Source organism: Rhineura floridana, chromosome 3 (assembly GCF_030035675.1).
Source record: "Rhineura floridana isolate rRhiFlo1 chromosome 3, rRhiFlo1.hap2, whole genome shotgun sequence".
NCBI classification, from domain to species: domain Eukaryota; kingdom Metazoa; phylum Chordata; class Lepidosauria; order Squamata; family Rhineuridae; genus Rhineura; species Rhineura floridana.
The window spans coordinates 139,751,906-139,774,368 of NC_084482.1; the positions used below are offsets into that span (position 1 = coordinate 139,751,906).

At 42.6% G+C, this 22,463-nt stretch overlaps 1 protein-coding gene across 2 annotated transcripts; it reads left to right on the forward strand.

The window, feature by feature from the left end:
* Window positions 1-7,701: 7,701 nt before the first annotated feature.
* Window positions 7,702-15,698, forward strand: CNBP (CCHC-type zinc finger nucleic acid binding protein). Of its 2 annotated transcripts, none has more exons than XM_061618115.1 (5): window positions 7,702-7,899; window positions 12,872-12,991; window positions 13,696-13,788; window positions 13,934-14,132; window positions 14,557-15,698. In XM_061618115.1, exons 2-5 carry the CDS (start codon window positions 12,889-12,891, stop codon window positions 14,672-14,674), a joined length of 513 nt encoding a protein of 170 aa, XP_061474099.1. In that variant the 5' UTR covers window positions 7,702-7,899; window positions 12,872-12,888; the 3' UTR covers window positions 14,675-15,698. The 2 variants fall into 2 exon arrangements, with proteins under 2 accessions (XP_061474099.1, XP_061474098.1); XM_061618114.1 differs by having other exon boundaries at window positions 13,696-13,787; window positions 13,930-14,132.
* Window positions 15,699-22,463: the final 6,765 nt, after the last annotated feature.

Here is a 22,463-nt window from a genome sequence, read left to right on the forward strand (position 1 = left end):
GCAACCACCAGTCACGTCCTAATACTAGTATTCCCAGAGACTCTGAATACTGGTATTGTTATTCTTTTCACCGCTGCCACCATTTGTTACAGTTCCCCTTCAGCCTTGGTCATTACCTTACCCTCCCTTCTGGTCTGTGAAACCCCAGCCAAGGATCAGGCCTTTGGTAAACCAAATTAAGTATTTATTACAGATAACAAAGCTAACAAGATTAACAAGATTTCTTCTTAAGGCACATAAGCATATGGTTTTACTCAATACTAATCCGAACTCCACCCCCCCTCCTTTTCCACTCTCTCCTGGCAAACAACTCTCTCAAACCCCACCAAGCAACCCACTCTTTCTCTTCTTCCCCCCAGATTCCACTCTCACTCTTCCTTTTATACGTTCAGCCATTTTAAACACTCAGCCAATCATCTAGCATTCTACTGCCCATTCACTCCCCCTCCTCTTTCACTCCACTTACCATGTATCTTCTAAACAACCAACACTTACCATATATACATTTATATAGGAACATCACATTTCCCTCCCCTTAAAACAACGGCAGAGTATTATTCCTGTTCCAGGATTTATACATCGCGTTAACAAATAAAAGTCTCTATGGGGAAAATGTCTTTCTTTGTTCCTCCGTCTGGTCACGTCACTGCAGTCCCAGCCACTTGCCTGGAAAGTCCATCGGCCAGTACATTGTCCTTGCCTTTTATGAACTGGAAGTCCACTTGATAGTCCTGTAGGGCCCAGGACCACCTCTGCAGCATAGTGTTATGGTTTTTCATAGTCTGCAACCATAACAAGGCCCGATGATCCGTAGTCACTGTGAATCTTCGTCCCCACACGTATGGGCGCAACTTGTTCAGTCCCCACACGACCGCTAGGCACTCCTTCTGGACCGACAAATAGTTTTTCTCCCTCAGCGTCAGCTTGTGACTCAGGTACGCCACTGGATGTCTGGTGCCTTCTCTCTCCTGTAGCAAGACGACTCCCAGCGCCAGGTCCGACGCATCTGTAGCCACGATGAATGGCTGCTCATAGTCTGGTGCTATTAATATGGGTCCTTGGCACAAGGCTTGCTTCAGTAGATCAAAAGCCTTCTGACATTCATCCGTCCATACCACACGCTCAGAACACTTCTTCTTTGTTAATTCATGCAAGGGGGTTGCTATTTCCCCAAAATTTCTCACAAACTTCCTATAAAATCCAGCCACACCCAGAAATGCCCTCACTTGTTTTTTGGTTAAGGGGATCGGCCACGCTTGTATTGCCTCCACCTTGCTCCATAAGGGGGTGATTTTCCCACTCCCCACCTTATGTCCTAAATAGATTACTTCCTTTAGTCCAAACTGGCATTTCTTAGCTTTTATTGTGAGGCCTGCTTTTCTTAAGGCCTCCAATACTGTTGTCAGGTGTTGGACATGCTCAGGCACCGACTTACTAAAAATGGCCACGTCATCGATATAGGCCACTGCAAAATCTGACATGCCTCGCAACACAGTATTGATTAGCCTCTGAAATGAACTTGGTGAGTTCCTTAGTCCCATGGGTAAGGTCACAAACTCATATAACCCATCTGGTGTACTGAAGGCAGTTTTGGCTCTGGATTGCTCGTCTAGTTCCATTTGCCAAAATCCTTTACAGAGATCTAGTGTAGAGATAATGGTTGCTGCCCCCAATAACTCTAACATTGCGTCTACCCTAGGCATAGGATACGCATCTGGGACAGTAATTTTATTGATTAGCCGATAATCAATGCAAAACCTTGTCGTTCCATCTTTTTTCGGAACCAGGACAATACTTGAGGCCCAGGGACTGATGGATTCCCTGATCACTCCTAATTCCAGCATATCTTCCACCTCCTTTTTGATCTCATTCAAAACTTTCCCATTCACACGGTACAGAACAGATCTGATTGGGGCATGATCTCCAGTATCAATGGAATGTATAACTATACTGGTTCGGCCAGGTTTGTTGCTAAAGAGATTCCTATAGGTTTTCAAAACTCTCAGAATCTCTTCTTTTACTTCCTCCTTCACCTCCTCTGACCATTCCACTTGATCTACCCCTCCTTTGTCTTTGCTTTCCTGTACCAAATCTGGAAGTTCAGGCCCACTTCCCTCAGGGAATAAGGTAACTTGCAACACCTGTGCATCCCTGGTATGGTAAGGCTTCAACATATTTACATGAACCACTTTGCTTTTGTTTAATTGGTCTGTGGTAATTACATACGTCACTGTGTCAAGCCTTTCTCTGATGGTATATGGTCCTTCCCAGTTAGCCTGTAATTTGTCATGTTTCCTGGGTATGAACGCCATAACCATATCTCCCACGAATACACTGCCTTGATCCGTCAGCACTTCATGAGGAAAACCCAGCCTCATAAAGATTTTTAATAAAGCCTCTGCCACTACAGGGGCTTCTACAGATCTTAGTGCTTCTGCGTCTGGGTACTTGGTGGCAAAATCCACCACCACCAATAGATATTTCTTGCCATGCCTTGTGGGTTTGGAAAAAGGGCCCACCAAATCTATTCCCACTCTATAAAAGGGTTGTCCAATTATAGGAAGGGGCTTTAAGGGTGCCTTAGTCTTTACTCCACTTTTTCCCACCTTTTGGCATATTCCACAAGATAGACAATGTTGTTTTACATCTTTGGAGATGTTTGGCCAATAATAGTGTGCCGCCAATCTCCTCTTGGTCTTTTTTATTCCCAGATGTCCTGCACATGGGACATCGTGGGCTACCTCTAGCAATCTGGTTCTGTATTTGCTAGGTACTATCAATTGCTTCACTGGTTCACATTCATCCTTTCTCTCAGCGGGCATCCACAGTCTATATAAAATCCCATTCTCACACACAACTTGATTCCTCAGTTTGTCAGTGAAAGGCATCTGTTGGGTCAGAGCTTGTTCCTTTATCTGCTTCAAACTTATATCTTTATGCAGCTCTTCCCTGAATTGCTCTGCTCCTTTCTTATCAGAGACCACTTGATACAGTTTGTCTCCTTCAGCAGGCCTGCTAGTGGTTGCTATGGTGACCTGAGGCTGGTTAACAGATTCCACCCTGTTTGTTTCAGCCCCCCTTAATATGGCTTCTTTTTCTCTGCCAATTTGCTGTCTGGTCACTACATAGATCTTTCCTTGGGCTCCCATTACATCTCTTCCCAGTATTACTGGTTCTTGTTGCTGGGCATTAATGCCTACTTTATATCGGCCCTCTCGGCCTCTCCAAGTCATTTCCACCAGGGCCACAGGCAAACTTTCTGGTTGACCCCTCACTCCTTGGATAGTCACAGTTTCCTGAGGTAATATTACCTCAGATTTTATTAAATCTGGCCTCAGTAATGTCTGAGCGGCACCAGTATCAAGCAATGCCCAATAATTTGTCCCTTGTACACTCACTTCCTCTCTCAGACTTGAATCAAGGTCTGTTACTTCTGTCCAGTTTATCTGGCAGAACTGAACCTTTTTCGCTGTTTCTAAAGCCTTGGGCTCTGTTTTCACTGCCCTTGTCTGAGCAGGATTACTAATGGGGTTGGCAACCTCACATTGAAAACGTAGGTGCCCCGGTCTACCACATTTGTAGCATAATTTCTCCTCACTTTTAGGGTACACAGATCCACTCTGGGGTGTCCTGTGCCCTTCAGATTTTACTGGAGGACTCACTCGCTGTGGTACCACATCCCTTCTGCCAGCATTATATGGTCTGGGTTTAAAATCTCTTGATGTTTTCCCCACCCAGCCAGTTCTGTTGGAGGCAAAGTGATCCGCCATCTCGTCGGCCTCCTGCACCGATGTAGGGGAACGGTCTTTGACCAGGAGCCTTATTTCTGGTGGTAACTGATGGTATAATTAATCCAATATCATGAGGTTTTTCACCTCCTCCACAGACTGAGCTTTTGCACTTGTCAGCCATTTCCCAAATATGTCCATCAGTTTTGCCCCCAGCTCCACGAAAGACCTCCCTGTCTGTATCTGGCAGTTTCTGAAAAGCTTTCTAAAATAATCAGGCCCCAGTCTGAATCTTTTAAACACTGCTTCTTTGAATTCAGCATAGGTGACGGGCCTGTCTAAGGGGAAATATTGGTATACCTCAGCCAATTCCCCTTTGATCAGGTTTGATAAATACTGCATGTATTTATCTTCAGGTAGCCCCCACAACTGAGCTGCTTTTTCAAAGGTGCTGAGGTAAATTTGAGGATCTTGACCAGGCTCATAGACAGCAAAGTCCTTTGGAGTAATTTTTATTTTTGCTCCATCTGTCTTTCCTTGTCTCATCAGAATGAAACTTCTCTCTTTCAAATTTTAACTTTTCTGCCTGTAATTCCGCATCCACTCTCATTCTCTCAAATTCCAACTCCCTCTGTTTTTCCTTCTCTGCACCTTCCATCCTCAATCTCTCAGCTTCCAACTCCCTCTGCTTGTCTTTTTCCTCAGCCTCCCATCTTAACTTCTCTCTCATGTACTATATATAAGCGGGATTGCTTAAATATCCTTCTGGGGTCTCTTCCCTGACAGGTTGTTTTTGCTGAGCAGTTGCAAATCCTATAAGTGCTACCCTCAATTCATCTACCCCTTTACCCTCGTGAGGTAAATTGAATGTTATGCACTTCTCCACCAGCTCCTCTCTTTTCATTTTTATGTATTCAGCCATGGTGTTTGAGTTCACTCACTCTTTGCCACACACTCTTTGCCAGTCACTCTCACAAGAAATCTTGTTTTGTTATTTCTGTTTGCCACACCACTGTTCTGGATTCTCTAGTATTCGTATCTGGATTCTCTGTTGTTCGTATCCCACCGCTACTGCCACCACGTGTGACGCCCTTCCCTGGCTCTCCCTGTCAGGTTCCTACCTGCGCGTGGCTACTGCCTGTCACTAGGCACCACCAGGGACTCCACCAGTCCGGACTGTTCTTTTTTATTGTTTCTCTCCCCGCTCTAGCACAGATCTCAACAGATCCCCCTGCTAGGCAACCACCAGTCACGTCCTAATACTAGTATTCCCAGAGACTCTGAATACTGGTATTGTTATTCTTTTCACCGCTGCCACCATTTGTTACAGTTCCCCTTCAGCCTTGGTCATTACCTTACCCTCCCTTCTGGTCTGTGAAACCCCAGCCAAGGATCAGGCCTTTGGTAAACCAAATTAAGTATTTATTAAAGATAACAAAGCTAACAAGATTAACAAGATTTCTTCTTAAGGCACATAAGCATATGGTTTTACTCAATACTAATCCGAACTCCACCCCCCTCCTTCTCCACTCTCTCCTGGCAAACAACTCTCTCAGACCCCACCAAGCAACCCACTCTTTCTCTTCTTCCCCCCAGATTCCACTCTCACTCTTCCTTTTATACGTTCAGCCATTTTAAACACTCAGCCAATCATCTAGCATTCTACTGCCCATTCACTCCCCCTCCTCTTTCACTCCACTTACCATGTATCTTCTAAACAACCAACACTTACCATATATACATTAATATAGGAACATCACAAGCACCTTGAATTGGGCCTGGAAACTAAGAGGCAACCAATGCAACTGTTTTAGAACAGAGATTTTATGAGTTCTAAAAGAAATCCCAAACAGGAATCTAGCTGCTGCATTTTGGACCAGTTGAAGTTCTAAAAGGAACCCCAAACAGGAATCTGGGCATTGCCTTTTGGACCAGTTGAAGTTTCCGAGTCATCTTCAAGGGAAGCCCCAAATACAGCACATTGCAATAATCCAGTCTGAAAGTTACCAGAGCATGGACTACTGTTGCCAAGTCATCTTTGTCCAAAAGGGGCCACAGCTGATGAACCAGCCAGAGCTGGAAATAGGCACTCCTAGTCATCAAGACCACCTGAGCCTCCAGTGACAATGCTGGATTAAGGAGTACCCCCAATTTACGAATCCCAAATTCCTGATCTGCTGCCTTATGGTTGCTTTTAGGGTTTTTTTGGAGTTTAAAATTTGTTGATTTTATTTTTTTCCTCCAAGTATGTAGTTGAAAAGTGGTACATTCATTTTAAAATACAAACAGCAACAAGGTTTGAAAGAATAATGTGGAATAAAAGTTATACTTGACCCAAAGTATACATAATTTTTGATAATATGCCTGTTTTAACCCGCTACTCATTCCTACCGAGACCTCTACTTTTTAAAACTCCCAGCTATGTATCCTTTTATGATTCTGCTGCTAACCCTCTGCTTGTGGTTTCTCATGCTCCTAAAAGGAGACCAGGGCTATTTTTAGTATATAAAAGTATGCAAGGCACTACAGCTCCTCGGCTGAGCTGATAGAACCAAATTGTCTTTATATTTTTATTTAAACGTATCTGGAAATTTAGTAACATGAGATTTAACAAATTTATTTATTGATAATCTATTTGAGTAAACCTTTCTTTCAGTGAGATCATTTCTGCCTGCCCAAATGTTATCCATATGACTCACTCCCTAAAATTGCATGCTATCCTTATATAGAATTCAAGATAACTATAATGCAGGAGGGCTACTTTTGAAAAAACATGCTCCTTTAGAAAATATTGTAAACCTTTCTGCATTTTCTGATAGGGGAGTACTCAAATGTATTGGTAAACTACTGCTCTTGAGACACATTTTTGTTTTTGGGAGAATTTTGTGATATATACCCAGTGTGATAATTCTCTGCTTCCAAACTTTACCGTCTTTCTGCACTATTGTTTTCTCCAAACCAAGTCCACGAACCATAGACAATCCTATACACACGCAGGGGAAAAGCATGCACACAGCCTTTAATATACTGCAAGTTTTTACTGCAGCCAATCAACCAACAGAATCGGTTTTTTTCTTTTCTGTTTTTCTTCTGGTGTACTGGCTGCCTAAAACATCCCAAACACTCCTGCCTTCGTTTAAGATTTTCCTTCGTCCATTCATATAGCAGTCTAGGATTGCAGCCTAAATGTGCAATAAATGTTGTTTCATTCGGTCCACATGCCTTTCCAAAAAAAGCAAAAACAAAATCAAAGTTGTGGGGGGGGGGTAAAACGGGTATTTGGTGAACCGCTGTTTCATATATGATCTGGCAGCAAATCTTGGCAGAGGATAGGGAGTCTCAGCCAGTTACTGCTTCTCACTAATGAAATTGTACGATAACGTTTGCGAACACGAGCTGGTGATACGCAATTTATATGATGCATTGTGTATCGTGTGAATCCTGTGAATTTCTACTAAGGTCCGGACTTGCGCGCAGGTAAATATGTACATGCACCCTTCACATACTAAAGGAACATTTAAAAGTAAAATGTAAGATTATCGAGAGAACCTAAAAAGGAGAGTGCCAGGTGTAGTTTTGTACGTCGGGACATTATTTTTAAACAACGTCGTGGAGCGCCTACTGGAGTCCTCCGCTGTGCGACGCCGCAGTATGACCGTGAGGCGTCGCCTCTCCCAATTCAGGTGCAATAAGGGCGGGAAGCGAGCGAACATCTCTGGCGAAAAAGATGAAGGTCCGCGACAGAAAGCGAGCGGGAAAGCCGCCTCTCCTTACGCTCTCTTCTCTCCTCTACTTATTCCTCCTGCAACCCCTCCCACCAGCTCACGCTAAAAGAATGAACGTAGGAGATTCCGGTAGGCGGACTCCTCCCCCCATTTCACGGTGCTGATTGGCCCCTTCCACTCCTGTCGTCGATAGGCCACGCGGAAGAATTGCCAGGCAGTTATTGGCTGGCTGATCGGGATAGGGGGCCGTGCGCAAATCAGCAGGGAGGGTGCGTGGGGTCGTGTGCAAACCGCGTGTGGCGCAGCCAGCAGGGACTCAACGGCGTCGGGGGAAAGAGAGGCCAGGAAATCGCGCGCACGCGGAGGAGAGGGGGCGAAGGGGGAAAGTCTATCGCCGCACGGACGGTCCAGCTTCAGCCACCAACAGAGCCGAAACCTCCAGAAAGGTAACCGGAGCGAAGAAGGCCGGGCGGGGGAAAGCTTATTGGGCGGGGTGAGGAAAGGAGGGCGCTGGCTCGTTCCGGCCTACTGCGCGGGAAAAAAAAAGTCCGCCTTGGCTGCTACTTACGAGGAAGAGGGGACCACGAGGGCGGTCAGTGGTAGAGAGGGACGAAGCGGTGCAGGTAGGCAGGCTTTCGAAGGAACCCCTCTAATTACCGCCTTCTGGTGTGGGGAGGGGAGATGGGGCCTTGGAGGGAAATGGGACAAGCGAGCCCTACTCGTGACAAAAAGCACCCATTTTATTCCCTTGGCCTGGGCCCCATGTGGGCCTGCGTATGGGTGTTTGGAACGGGCAGTGAAAGGTGGGAGCTTGGCGCGGACAGATCGTGAGGGCAGGATAGGCCCTCGACACGGTCTCTTCTAGTCCCCGCCCGCCCCATAACAGGAGCATGTGAGTGTTGCCGAAGGATGGGAGCACCCTGGTGGCTCTGGGCCGAGGCGTAGCGTTACGTGCCGCCCTCTGGTTAGCTTGGGAAGGTGCCTGTCTCTGATGGCGCCATCGCTTTCTCCTCTCTCTCGCACACACGCATATCCCGCGCGTTCTCCACGTGTTCGGCTGAGTAACTCGTAAGAAGAGCCAGTCCTTTGCCAATGCATTGTCATTCATGATCGTGTCTATGACGGTAGAAGGTGGCGTATGTTGTTAGCTGTCTTGGTGAGTGTGGTATGATCATAAATAAGAGTGAAATGCAGGGCCCTCGGTTGAAGAACAAGCCCCGCTGGCTTCAGTGGACGTGATTCCAAGCAAGTGGGTGTATTTGCAATTTCAAGGCACGGATGAACCGCTGATCAGTATCTTCAGATCCAAAAGTGATATACCTGCTGCTTACTGGAAGTAATCTAGGAGACAAGCGCACTGATTGGACGATTTGAAAGTGTAAAAAAACCCAGTGGAGACACGCGAGGACTTTATTGTAGGATTCTGTATCACTTCAGTACTATTTAAACGGATAGACTGAGAAAGGTTTGAAATGAGCCAGGCGGTCTATATTGGGTGGAGTGGTCAATTTCTAAAAAGTGATGAGGGGGGGAAAAGTCTGAAAGAGCAGGAGATGGCTTAAAAGTGGCACCTGAGCGTTATTACTCTTCTAACATACATGGAATCCTACAGGTTGGGAAGAGTTTGTTGATAATGTTCTGTGACTGTCATTGGATAGATCAGAACTAAATACCAAAACTCCAATTGAATCTTGGCAGAAATGGCTTTTGTTTTAGTATTTTGCTTAAAAAAGATTACTACTTGGTTACTGCAGGTCCTCTGAAAGCAAGACAATCACATACTTCTGTGAGTCTTGATCTTACAGCTTTATGCCACTTATGAAAGTTTACAGAAGCAGGTTTGAGATCCCAGTAGATTATGTAACGATAACTTTCTTAGACTTGTAAGATTTCCTAGGATTCTTAGTTATTTGCGCCAGACTGACATCGTTACTATTTAGGAATTTAACAACTTGTTCATTATTTACAGCATTTTGTACGCTGCCCCAAAACAAAGTTGTTGGGTGGTTGAAATGTAATTTGAATGCAAATAAGACATAAAACATAAAATCAAAGGCAACATAAACATAACACAACTAATTGCATCCTGAAGTTAAAACAGATTTAATAACAAAGACCCAGGTTACATCAGTTATTAAAAAGCCCTGGATTAAGCAAGGTTTTTATCTATTGCCAAAAAGATCTTGAAGATGAATGTCAGGGAATTGCATTCTGAAAAAGCTATAGGAAGAGTACTGTTAGTCTTCACTTTAGAGAAAAAGCAACAAATCTTAGTTTGTCTTTCACATTCTTTTAACTCATTAGAAAGCCCAAAATGAGTCAATTGCAAAAAAAATTCTTGTCATACTGCACCTTCAATATGGGAAGAGTTTATATTACTGATTGGTGAAAGCAAAAATAATTGTTGCATTCTATGATACTAAAGCTCCAGTGACCATATCTAGTTTATACTGTCAAGTGTTGTGTTTCAGAGTGTTGCTAACATGGTTACTTTAAGTTGACTGTGATTAAGAGTGAAACTGATTGTCATACAAGCAGTTGCCCAACAAGTTTGGCATTGGATTAAAGCTGAATTGATTACTTCCGGTAGTGGTTATCATGAATCTCATTGACTTGACAAATGTCCCAGGTAACTTTTGTCTTGCACTTCCTAGGCAGACTTCTGAATAAAAATTCTGGTCTCCTGTCAGGAAGACTGATCAGATCTATATCTGATCAGCTTCAGCAACACTGTAGAATCTAGTGCTTTCAAACAATTTACAATGCCCTTATTTGGATATAATTAAGAATGATTTTCATGTGGATTTTCGAAATAGGAATGTTAAAGAACTAGGCTGATTAATTAAAAAGACTTGGCTGATCTCTTAGGCCTGACCTGCACTGGGTCTTGACCTTTTTAATTGCAGTTACTAACTTCTAGGACTGTCAGCAATGTAGATAAAGTCTGTTGTAATACATGTGGGGGGGAAATAGAAAATAATTGCTTCACAATGACAATATACACTTATAAATTGAGCATGCAATTCTTTTTTTGGTAAATTTCCCTTCATCTGACTTCACACTGTAGTTCAGAGGCATTCTGAGTGCCTGCCTCCGCAGCTTGGAAATCAGATTTCCTATTTCCCATGTTTTCTGTGTGTCAGAAAACCTGGGGAACAGGCAAAGTTGGATCTGTGGATCCATTGAAATGGTATATAGCTTATACTGCAGGGCTGGGCAGCCTTTTTGCCCCTGAGGGCCACATGGATGATATAGGGCATGGCCAGATAGTGTTGGGCTGTGCCGTTCTCATACACACTCATTCTTGTGACGAGGAGGAAGATGTACAGGGAGAGAGTGCCTTCTTCAATTTAATCATGTTATGTGTTGTGCCATTTACATGGGGTGGAAGGCACATGAGGATGAAGCTTTCCATCATAATAGTGCTCACCCCAAGGCAGCAAAATTGGTTGGGTCAGGGAATGTATGGCTTGCCACCTGCCCTGGGTCACATAGGTCTGTGAGGGGTGCATGCATGTCATGAGCTGTGGATTGCCAAAATGTGCTATAATGTGTTGAATCCTTTTTGATAATGCAGTAGTTTTAGAAGGCACATTTTGCCTACTATTAATACAATGTGGATTTAAGCTTTTCTGCTGTGGAGATGACTATAATATACTCCACATCTGTTTGCTGTCTCCTTCCTTCTTTTGAGTTGTTCAAATGGTGCAGGGAAGGGAGGAGTAGCTGGGAAGTTTAGAAAGGGAAAGGAGAAGTTTTTCTTGGAAGAAATGGCTTAACACATCAGTGGGATTCTTGCCTCATGTAGTTTCTGAGGAGTTCTGGGATACCTGGGTGGGTGAGATACAAGAAGACTGCCCAGGTTTAAGTATCTTTGCCAACTGCCAGTAACAAAGTTGCCCCCTTGACCCACAACTGACTGGTGAGCAGGTACTTAAGGTTCTCATACTAGTACCGTATATTCCGGCATATAAGACGACTGGGTGTATAAGACGACCCCCAACTTTTGAGAAGATTTTCCTGGGTTAAAAAGTCATCTTATACGCCGGAATATACGGTACTAATACACTACTGGATCACAACCTGATTTAAAGGAAGCGTGCGCGCACGCGTGTTGTGATGGTCTGAGAGGGAACGCGCCTTGTCAGACGGAGTGGAAGAAATCTGCCAGCTTAAGGAGGGCACAGCGCCCGTGCTGTCTCGGAGGGAGAGGGCCTTCTCCGCGCTCATCCCTCTCCTCTCGCCTCCTTGCCTCAGGCCGGCGGGTGCGCGCTTGCGCTGGGCTCATCCTTGTCAAAATAGGGAGGCGATAGACACGGGAACGTGCGCGCTTGCCTTGCCTGAGCGAGCCCTTCTCTACAAGCTTGCCAGACCTGGGGAGGACAGCGAACAACTCCCCCCCCGAGGAGACAGAGGTGCGCTCCCTACGGCACCCCGCCCTGCTGTCGGAGGCTGCAGCTACCTGTGAGTCTTAGTATTGGGGGCGCTTGGTAGGAACAGGGTTGCCTTCGCGTGAGGTGGGGTGACTGTCACCCCCCAGCTCAAGACCAGCACCCAGCCAGCCGGCTTGCTTTCATACGGTCGCCGCATACGGTGGAGATGCGGCCGCGGCCGTTTTTGAGCTCCCCCCACCATATGCGGCGACCGCAGATTCTCCAGTCCGGCTCCGAAGTTTCAGCACCCGCCCTATAAGACGACACCCGGCGTATAAGACGACCCCCGACTTTTGAGAAGATTTTCCTGGGTTAAAAAGTCGTCTTATATGCCAGAATATACGGTAATTTAAATAGTTGTCTAGCATCTGAACTGCTTTAATTTCATATTAAGGAAGGAGTGGTCTGGGTAATACAACTAGTGCGATGTGTAACAGGCCTGGGAATTGAATGATCAAAAATGAAGTGAGTTGCCACCAGCTATTCTTCGGTCACTAGCTGTATGGCAGTGCAGAACTTAGAGAAGCTGTACATGTTGCCGGCTTTGGATGCACAAATAAAAGATTCTTCTTCAAGGATTTGCCTGTTTAGGTCATGTTTTCATATACACTTACTGGATTATGTGATGGGAAAATAGTCATAGGAATGGGCTTATACCTGAATGTGGCTGAGGGGAAGGTAAAGGAACTTAGAATGAATGAAAGGGTAAGGAAGTGTAGGAAAAGAGGCTTGTGGGGAAGGCCAAATGCAGTATGTGGAGGAATTTGGGCTTGAGAGGAGTACTGGAGGAAACAGAACTAGGGAGAGGAAAGACAAGGCAGAGCTGATAAAGGACAGGGAAGATGTGTTAATTGGGGGCTGACAGCATTCTTGGTCAGGTTACCATACACATTCCCAGAGCCAAGACGCCTGCCAAAAGATGGACATGTATTCCCCATGAATACTTTAGGTCATGATTCTAATAATTTGTTTTTCTCATACTTAGGAAACCTAATTGTGGCAATGAGCAGCAACGAGTGCTTCAAATGTGGGCGTACTGGCCACTGGGCTCGGGAGTGCCCTACTGGAATTGGTCGTGGCCGTGGCATGAGAAGCCGTGGCAGAGGTAGATTCTCTTCCCCCCCCCCCAAAAAAAACTTATATATGAATTTAAAGTAGATATTCCTTTTCCAGTCTGCATCTGTGTTGGCATTGTTTTTCTTAAGATGTTTTGTTTTTAAAGGTGTTTTATTGCCTCTTTGCTATCCTGGGCTCCTTCTGGGAGGAAGGGTGAGATATAAATTTGATGATGATAATACTCTGTCTCTTATTTAATAACCTGTTTGGTAGCCACAGAATTCCATGCAGGTGAGTAAGCGTGTTAGTGGGGGAAGGACTGATCACTTCATATCCTCCTTTTCCGCTAGGTTTCCAAACTAGCTGCAGAGGAAGCAAGGCTTCCTGCAAGACAGGGGTGGAAACACAGTTGAAGGGGCAAGCAGAGTTGTCATCTCTCCTTTGCCAGCCTCTTTGGTAGAAGTCTTTTTTTTAAAACTGGTCTGTGTTTCCTTGCTGGTTGTACAGGAATGGGCCTCCCCTCTTCTTTAGTCAGCATGGATATGCAGACTACTAACCTCTAAGCTGATTAATAAATAAAACTTGCTGATTGGTAACCTTTGTGGGCTTATTAACCAGGCTGCAAATGAATTATTTACAGAGCAACAGAATGAGCAAAAATAAATTGGTATGCTCTTTTGTACTATTACATAGTTTGATTGATATATGTAGTGTCACCACTAGATTATTAAATGGATTTGTCTTTCTGAACAGGCTTCCAATTTATGTCTTCATCACTCCCAGACATCTGTTACCGCTGTGGTGAGTCTGGTCATCTTGCCAAGGATTGTGATCTTCAGGAGGATGGTAAGTATTACTAAACTTTGGAGAGCACAGATAAGAATAAATATATTACCAGTAAATTGTGGGATTTAACACAAGGTTAAGTACAGATTCTGGAACTCTATCAAGGTTTTATAGTCTTGTTATTTCCTTTTTCTTATTGTGGAAGCCTGCTATAACTGCGGTAGAGGTGGCCATATTGCAAAGGACTGCAAGGAGCCCAAGAGAGAGCGAGAGCAGTGCTGCTACAACTGTGGCAAACCTGGCCACTTGGCTCGTGACTGTGACCATGCAGATGAGCAAAAGTGCTATTCTTGTGGGGAATTTGGACACATCCAAAAGGACTGCACCAAAGTGAAATGCTATAGGTAAAAATTAGTTTTAAAACAACAAAAGTGAATATTAATCTGTTTATGCTAATCTTTTGTTCTCTCATCAACAAATTGTATTTCACAAGAAAATATGTGAGATTGGTTAACATTTGGATTTTTCTACAGTTTCTGCAACAGTTTCTACACTTACGTATTATTTTCTAGCTGTATCTCTTTCCGTATACTTGTTTTGTGCCTTTTCCAGTTGCTAATATATCAGTGCTCTGTTGTGTGAATTTCAATGCTTTTATGCTAGGTTTTGGTAGATGTATGCCTTATAAGTACAGAACTCATTTATTTTATGGCTGGCAATGACATGGTATGCAGGAATCTTATCTTCATGGTCTCCAGTACTATACTGCAGTGTTTCTATGAATGTGCTTTGTGTGTGGGACTAAAGTTCTGCCGTGTCTGATTTCAGGTGTGGTGAAACTGGACATGTAGCCATCAACTGCAGCAAGACTAGCGAAGTCAACTGCTATCGTTGTGGCGAGTCAGGACACCTTGCACGGGAATGCACAATTGAGGCTACAGCTTAACTGTTTTCCTTTGTCGCCCCTCCTTTTTCTGATTGATGGTTGTATTATTTTTCTCTGAATCCTCTTCACTGGCCAAAGGTTGGCAGATAGAGGCTACTCCCAGGCCAGTGAGCTTTACTTGCCGTGTAAAAGGAGGAAAGGGGTGGAAAAATCGACTTTCTGCATTTAACTACAAAAATGTTTATGTTTAGTTTGGTAGAGGTGTTATGTATAATGCTTTGTTAAAGAACCCCCTTTCCGTGCCACTGGTGAATAGGGATGGATGAGTGGAAAGAGTTAAGTCAGACCAGCAAAGCCTCCCTGGGTACCATGGAAGTGATCGTATGCAGGAGGAAAACAAACTGGAAGTGTCTGAACTTCCACAGTAACTAATTACAATAATGGCCTTGGATTGTCTGACCTCAGTAACTGTTATAACACCGAGTATCTGTATCAGGCCTTACCTAGCGCATATAGCTAAGTGGGATAAACAAAACAATGCACATGCCTGTTAATGGCCACGAGAGTGAGGGAGAAATCGAGAATTGAAGTAACAGTAATACAATAAGTGAATGTCTAATATGAGATAACAAGGTAATGGGAAACATTAAATATTTCAAATGAAATCAAACCCAGAACATCAATGCTTTAGAGCATACACAATTTGGAGCTGTTAAGGATTTGCAAAGAAATGCATTTTCACAGAAATCAAGATGTTATTTTTGTATACTATATCACTTAGACAACTGTTGAGTTCCATTTGCTTGTAATCAGTTTTTAAAAGTCAGATGGTAAAAGCAATTGAAGTCCTAGAATATAGAAATGTAATTTTAAACTATCAATAAAGCTGGAGGAGGAAGGGGAGTTTGGCTGAAGTTTTTTGTTTGGGGTTTATTTTTCAGATACATAATGCAAAATAACATGACAGAGGCAAATGTGTGGGGGGAAAGCTGAACATTGACTATTGTACCACAAATGTATTATACAAAGTTAATTCCTGTATCATTTAAACTGTAGAATTGTCAAATACATCACTTCAGCAGCACTATTCGCATTCTTTTTTCTATGCATACACTGACAAAGAGCAGAATGATTGATTGTTAGGAAAATGGTTTCATACATACTTTTCCTAAATACACTATCCAAGAATCTATAGGGCAGAATCCAGAGTGCTGAAATATCAATGGAACACACTATAAATCTTGTGTTAAATTCTGTAGTCTTCCCAATGGCACATTAGACATAGGGACGAAGTACATTTTGTGGTGGGAAAGTATGTGAAAAGTACCTTCAAGTAACCACAGGGATCTAGCAATAAAGGGGTGAACTACTTGTAGATGTATTCCCTGCTACAGTCAGACAAGATTGCATAGGATTTCTAAATGCCTCAACAGCAAATAGTGCTTGAGGGCTTGTGTACAATAGGTACTGGAACAACATTGTCTAAAACTGAGCAATAAGTTCATGATAAAGGTGCCATCATGGAGGAAAGCTTTGCTTGTTGTGTGACCAGCTTGTGCTTGGAAGGAAAATAGAGCAAGCAGGAGCCGCCTTAGAAAATTTCCCTTGGTTCTTGGCTGAATGAAATTGAGGAAGGAGCAAGTAAGTATGTGCACCTTTACTTAATATCCCCTGCTTTTGCAGGCACTGCTAACTTAGTGCTGGAAATTAATCCAGTGTCTATAGAATGGAGGAAGGGACTCATGAGGTAGTTAAATAATCCATCTAGTAATTGGCATTTATGTTATTAACTATTTAGCTACTCTTAACATCACTAAAATTTCCAGTAATGTAGTGGAAAGGCCAAACCATAGGAGTATAAAGAATACTTTCATATCAGAAAGGTTTGTTTAGCATATTAATAGAGATAACAATGTTTTCTAGCAAGGGACTTAATTGATTTACCTGTGATGGTACTGAGATAAAAATGTAAGCTGTACTTGAGGTTGACTAGAAATAAATTCCCCCTTTTTTTTTGCCTGCTTGGAAAAGATGCATGGGATATAGAAGAAGCATAATGGCTGCTAATGACTATATTCCTCTAAAAGCTTATCACTTTGATCTTATGTGGATGAAATTCAGATCCAGCCCATGATAGCTTCTATGCAGTCATTGCAGCTCCTGGCTTAAATTAAAATATGGGTGTTACAACTTTATCGGGATTTTAACTACATGGAGGCTAACGGCCTTGTAAAATTTGGTCAGTGCATCCCACGAATGTTGAACAGTTAACACTAGAACTTGATAAATTCTCCGTGACCACTACTGTGCTACAAAATGAGGAAAAACTAGCTTCTTTTGAAAGCAAGTAAAGTTTTACCATAGATGTGAGACCCTCTTCCCAGTGTTTTATCCATTCTGTTTTTTTGTTGTATACTCTGTGAAAAGAGACTAGCAAAGTCTGGTTTGTCAGTTCAAATATAGCAAGTAATCTTTAGATGAACAAGTAACATTGGCTTAATCTCTGAATACACAAGAGTCCTTTTGTCATAAAAATTTGTTAGTATTCAAGTTTTCTTCATACTGACCTAATCCATGAGTAGGCTAATAATTGAATGATAGAAACTTTTTAAAAGCTGGCTTTAATCACTTCCAAAATCATTATGTAGCATACTAGGTGATGTCCAATGTTAGTCATAGTAGACATACTGAAGAAAATTTATGTAATTTGTCTATTTCAGTGAGTGAGAGTAGGGCTTCAATGGATAGTTGTTCTGACTCATAGTTCTGAATACTACTGATGACCACATCAGAATTGCACTTGATAAAAATGATGTTGCAGTAATAATCCTCTGACTTACCAATGTTCCCTCCCATATATTTGTTGCGTGTATGCGTGTATAGATCACACAGGGATGGAATCCAAGAGCCGTTTAGAACAGGAATAAGATAGGCCAGGCAAGTTTCTTGTAAGAGTCTTTACTAGGCAAAGACATTAGACACAGTTCTCTCTTCACAGACATTTTCCCCCACACTCTGAGACACAGCAAGATGTCTCTTATCTACTTCCCAGCCAGCTTCTGACCTTGGCAAACCTGGCGCTCTGTTCTTTCAGCTTAACCCTTCTGCTTCAGGTTTCACTCTCTCTGCTAAAAACCCTGTCTGTGAGTCTCACAGCATGCTTCACTGACCAACAGCCCCCACCTGAGACTCGCAGATTCACAGATTACAAATTGCTCACTATTACATTTCTACAACATTAACTTTTCATTACAATACATTTCAGTACATGGTTTGTTTTCTTACAGTTTCTATTTACATTTTCAGTTCAGTTCTGTTCTTGTTCCTTTATTTCTTTATTTACACAGATTTCACAGATTCATTTATTTCACTTTTATTGGATAATACATTTGCATTTCATTCTTCAACACAATACTTCCACATGAGATCCATTGTTTCTTTATCTATTTGTCCTTTTCCCCATTCTACTGGAATTTCATCTGTCTCATCATTTTTATGTGTAATATTAAATGTGAATCTCTGAGGTGGTTGACCTTTCGTTCTCTCTGATCTCCTGACATTATCTATTTCCATTTCTTCTTCACTCTCTATTTTACTTGGACCTGCACCTGTGCCTCCACTGGTACTTGGCATTTCTGTATCTTGCATTGTCATGTCTTCACCTCTCAGCCTTTTTACAGTACGTTTGCCGCCGTGAATTAGATCAGTCAATGCAGTTTTTAATGGAATTTGTGGCATTTGTTGTCCAAAAGGAACATCAGCTGCTTCCTGCTTGCTTGCACTATCAAGTATAACTGTTTGACTGTCTCTCCAAGGTTTATCTATCACCTTTATGCTTCTGCTTAACACTACTTGTTGTTTCTCAGGCAACCAAACTCTGTAATATGAATTCTGAAATCCCAAAATGCGTCCTGCCTGAGCTCTTGAGCCTAATTTACCATGCCTTTTCTGTTTTGCTACATGTACCCAGCATTTTGCCCCAAAACGTTCTATGTGTTTCACCCTGGGTTTTCTTCCAGTCAGTTTCTCATAGGGAGACATGCCTATTCTGTGCATGAGACGGTTCTGAATATAAACAGTGTACAGAATACATTCACCCCAATAAGTGTTATTCATATCAGCATCTGCAAGCATTGCTCTCAATGAATCCTGCAATGACCGGTTCCTCCTCTCTGCCGTTCCGTTGGAGGATGGGCTGAAGGGAGCAGTGAGACTCTGTATTATTCCCTTCTTTTCCAAATATGTTTGAAATGAATTACTGGTAAATTCACCACCTCTATATGATCTGATATTCTTTATAACAACCCCATATTGTGTCTCTGTTCTCTGGATGAATGTCTTTAATTTCTCTTCTGCATCACTTTTCTTTTTCAATAAAAACACATGTGTAAATCTGGAGAAATCATCCACAATCACTACATAAAACCTTGCTCCACCTTTTGAGTACTGAAAAGGTCCAGGTAAATCCACATGTATGAGCTGATAAGGTTCAGTGGTTGTGCTTTCACATCTCTTATTTACCGGATTTACAGTCATTTTTGTTTTATAGCATACCTCACACTCATCTGCATGCTCACAATGTGTTAACTTCAAATCCTGACTATGTTTTGGGGTGTTTATTATCTTTTCGAAATGTGCGTGTGCCAGTTTTCTGTGCCATTCATGGAAACAATTATCATGTGTATCTTTATTAACTCCTATCCAGGCACACATGGGTTTATCAAGCTTGCACTCAACCATGAACATTTTGTTCTGTAATTTCCCTTGCATGCATATTTCACCATCTTTTCTCACAAAACATCTATCCCCTTCAAATGTAACTTTACAACCTATTTGAGCCAATTTTCTTACTGATAGAATGTTATATTTTAAACCAGACACTAGTAATACATCTGTTAAAATTCCCAAATTACCCAACTTCAGCGTGCCTGTTGCAATCGCGTCCTGAGTCGATCCGTCAGCCAGATAAAGCTTCTCCTGCGTCGGCTTTGAAGTGTAAAATAAACTAGAGTCGGTGATTAGGCAATTAGACGCTCCACTGTCGAGAAGCCACTTGGAGTTAATGAGTTTATTGTCCTCCTTTGAAACAAAGTTCACGCTTGTTCTCTGACTTTCAAAGCCCCTGTTATTCCTCTTCTTTAAACAATGTCTCTGTATATGTCCACGTGACCCACAAAAATAACATATTTTAGTCTCTTGCCTGCTTCTTTGAGTTTGTTGTTCAGTCACAGTCACAGTCTCTTTTATCTCTGTTTTCTTATTTTCTTGTCTTCTATTCCACTCTTGTTGAAGTTTCTGTTCCACAAAGTCCAAATTCAGATGTCCGTCAGGTAAAGTTTCCAGACTCGAGACCAGCACATCCCATTTTTGATTAAATGAAGATAACAGGATATAGACCATCTGAATGTCACTATGATGCACTCCTCTATCTTGCAGCTCAGCATTTAATCTCCAAAATTCAGCCAGATGCTCTGTCATAGTCACTTCATCTGTAAAACGCATCTGATAAAGTTTCCGTGCTAAACACAGCCTGCTCCCCGCAGTTTGCTGAACATGAGCGGCTTTCAACTTTTCCCACATCTGATTAGCTGTCGGCTCATTACTCACCAGCAACAGTTGAGAATCAGATAGCCCCAGAGTAATAAAAGCCTTCGCTTTCTCGTCTTTCTTCAACCACGCTGCTGAAGGAGCTGCCGGAGGGGGGTTTTCTACGACATCATTCAACTCTTCTTTAATCAGAACTGCTCTCATTCTCCATTTCCAGCTGGAGTAGTTTACAGCATTCAGTCTCTCCATCGGCATCCCGGATAACAGGTTTACAGCCATGTTGCCCACTCTTACTTGCCTCTTTCTCGCACTTTGTTTCTCTCCGCACCAACGCCACGTCAACAGCTCTTGAACCCGCTACCGTGTATGATAAGCTGGGCCCATAACCCCTGTTGCGTGTGTGCGTGTATAGATCATACAGGGATGGAATCCAAGAGCCGTTTAGAACAGGAATAAGATAGGCCAGGCAAGTTTCTTGTAAGAGTCTTTACTAGGCAAAGACATTAGACACAGTTCTCTCTTCACAGACATTTTCCCCCACACTCTGAGACACAGCAAGATGTCTCTTATCTACTTCCCAGCCAGCTTCTGACCTTGGCAAACCTGGCGCTCTGTTCTTTCAGCTTAACCCTTCTGCTTCAGGTTTCACTCTCTCTGCTAAAAACCCTGTCTGTGAGTCTCACAGCATGCTTCACTGACCAACATTAAATTAAATTAATTTAATTTATATCCTGCCCTTCCAGTAGGAGCCCAGGGCTATATATCTGCTTTATATAGTTATATTATTATCTGCCTTTCACTAGCAGGTCCCAAGATAGCTTACAGCAGTTTAAAATTCAGTATTAAACAAGTAAATTGGTTTGGATATTTGGGGCCTAAATTTAAGGCTTTAAACACTAGCATGAGTATCTTAAATTGAACCTGGAAACAAACTGGTAACTAATGCAACCATTTTAGAATGGGTTATGAGCTGTAAAAGCAACCCTAGCCAGTAATCTGGCTGCTGCATTTTGGACCAATTTAAGTTGCCAAGTAGTCTTCAAGGGCAGCCCCAAGTGGAGCATGTTGCAATAATCCATCTGGAAGTTACCAGAGCATGGAGTACTGTGGGCTGTGTGTACCAGTCATAGGGCAGGGCCACATTTGGGGGGGGTAGGGAACTTTTTCAGATGGAACACCACATGCCCATCTGGAGGCCACATGCCACTGATGGGTGAATCAGCAAGCAAAAGTGGGCAAAGCAACAAATGAAACTCTTTGTACAGTAGGCTAGCTTCTTCATGCATTGTCAAGAGTTAAAGGACACATTCTTGTTATGTGCCTTCAAGTCGATTATGATTTATGGTGACCCTATGAATCAGTGACCTCCAAGAGCATCTGTCATGAACCACCCTGTTCAGATCTTGTAAGTTCAGGTCTGTGGCTTCCTTTATGGAATCAATCCATCTCTTGTTTGGCCTTCCTCTTTTTCTACTCCCTTCTGTTTTTCCAAGCATTATTGTCTTTTCTAATGAATCCTGTCTTCTCATTATGTGTCCAAAGTATGATAAGCTCAGTTCTGGTTTAATTTGTTGTAACACCCAATTATTTGTCTTTTTTGCAGTCCATGATATGCACAAAGCTCTCCTCCAAAACCTCATTTCAATGTTGATTTTTCTCTTACCTGCTTTTTTCACTGTCCAACTTTCACATCCATACATACATATCAGGAATACCATGATCCTGACTTTAGTGTTCAGTGATACACCTTTGCATTTGAGGACCTTTTCTAGTTCTCTCATAGCTGCCCTCACCAGTCCTAGCCTTCTTTTGATTTCTTGACTATTGTCTCCATTTTGGTTAATGACTGTCGAGGTATTGATAATCCTTGACAAGATCAATGTCCTCATTGTCAACTTTAAAGTTACATAAATCTGTTGTCGTTACTTTAGTCTTTTTGATGTTCAGCTGTAGTCCTGCTTTTGTGCTTTCCTCTTTTAACTTTCATCAGCATTCGTTTCAAATCACTGGTTTCTGCTAGTAGTATGGTATCTTTTGCATATCTTATTTATATTTCTCCAATTTTCACACCTTCATCTTGGTCCAGTCCTGCTTTCTGCTTTTTTATATGTTTTGCATATAGATTAAATAGGGTGACAAAATACGCCCCTGTCTCACACCCTTTCCGATTGGGAACCAATCAGTTTCTCCATATTCTGTCCTAACAGTAGCCTCTGGTCCAGAGTGTAGGTTGCGCATCAGGACAATCGGATGCTGTGGCACCCATTGCTTTTAAAGCATTCCATAATTTTTCATGATCTAT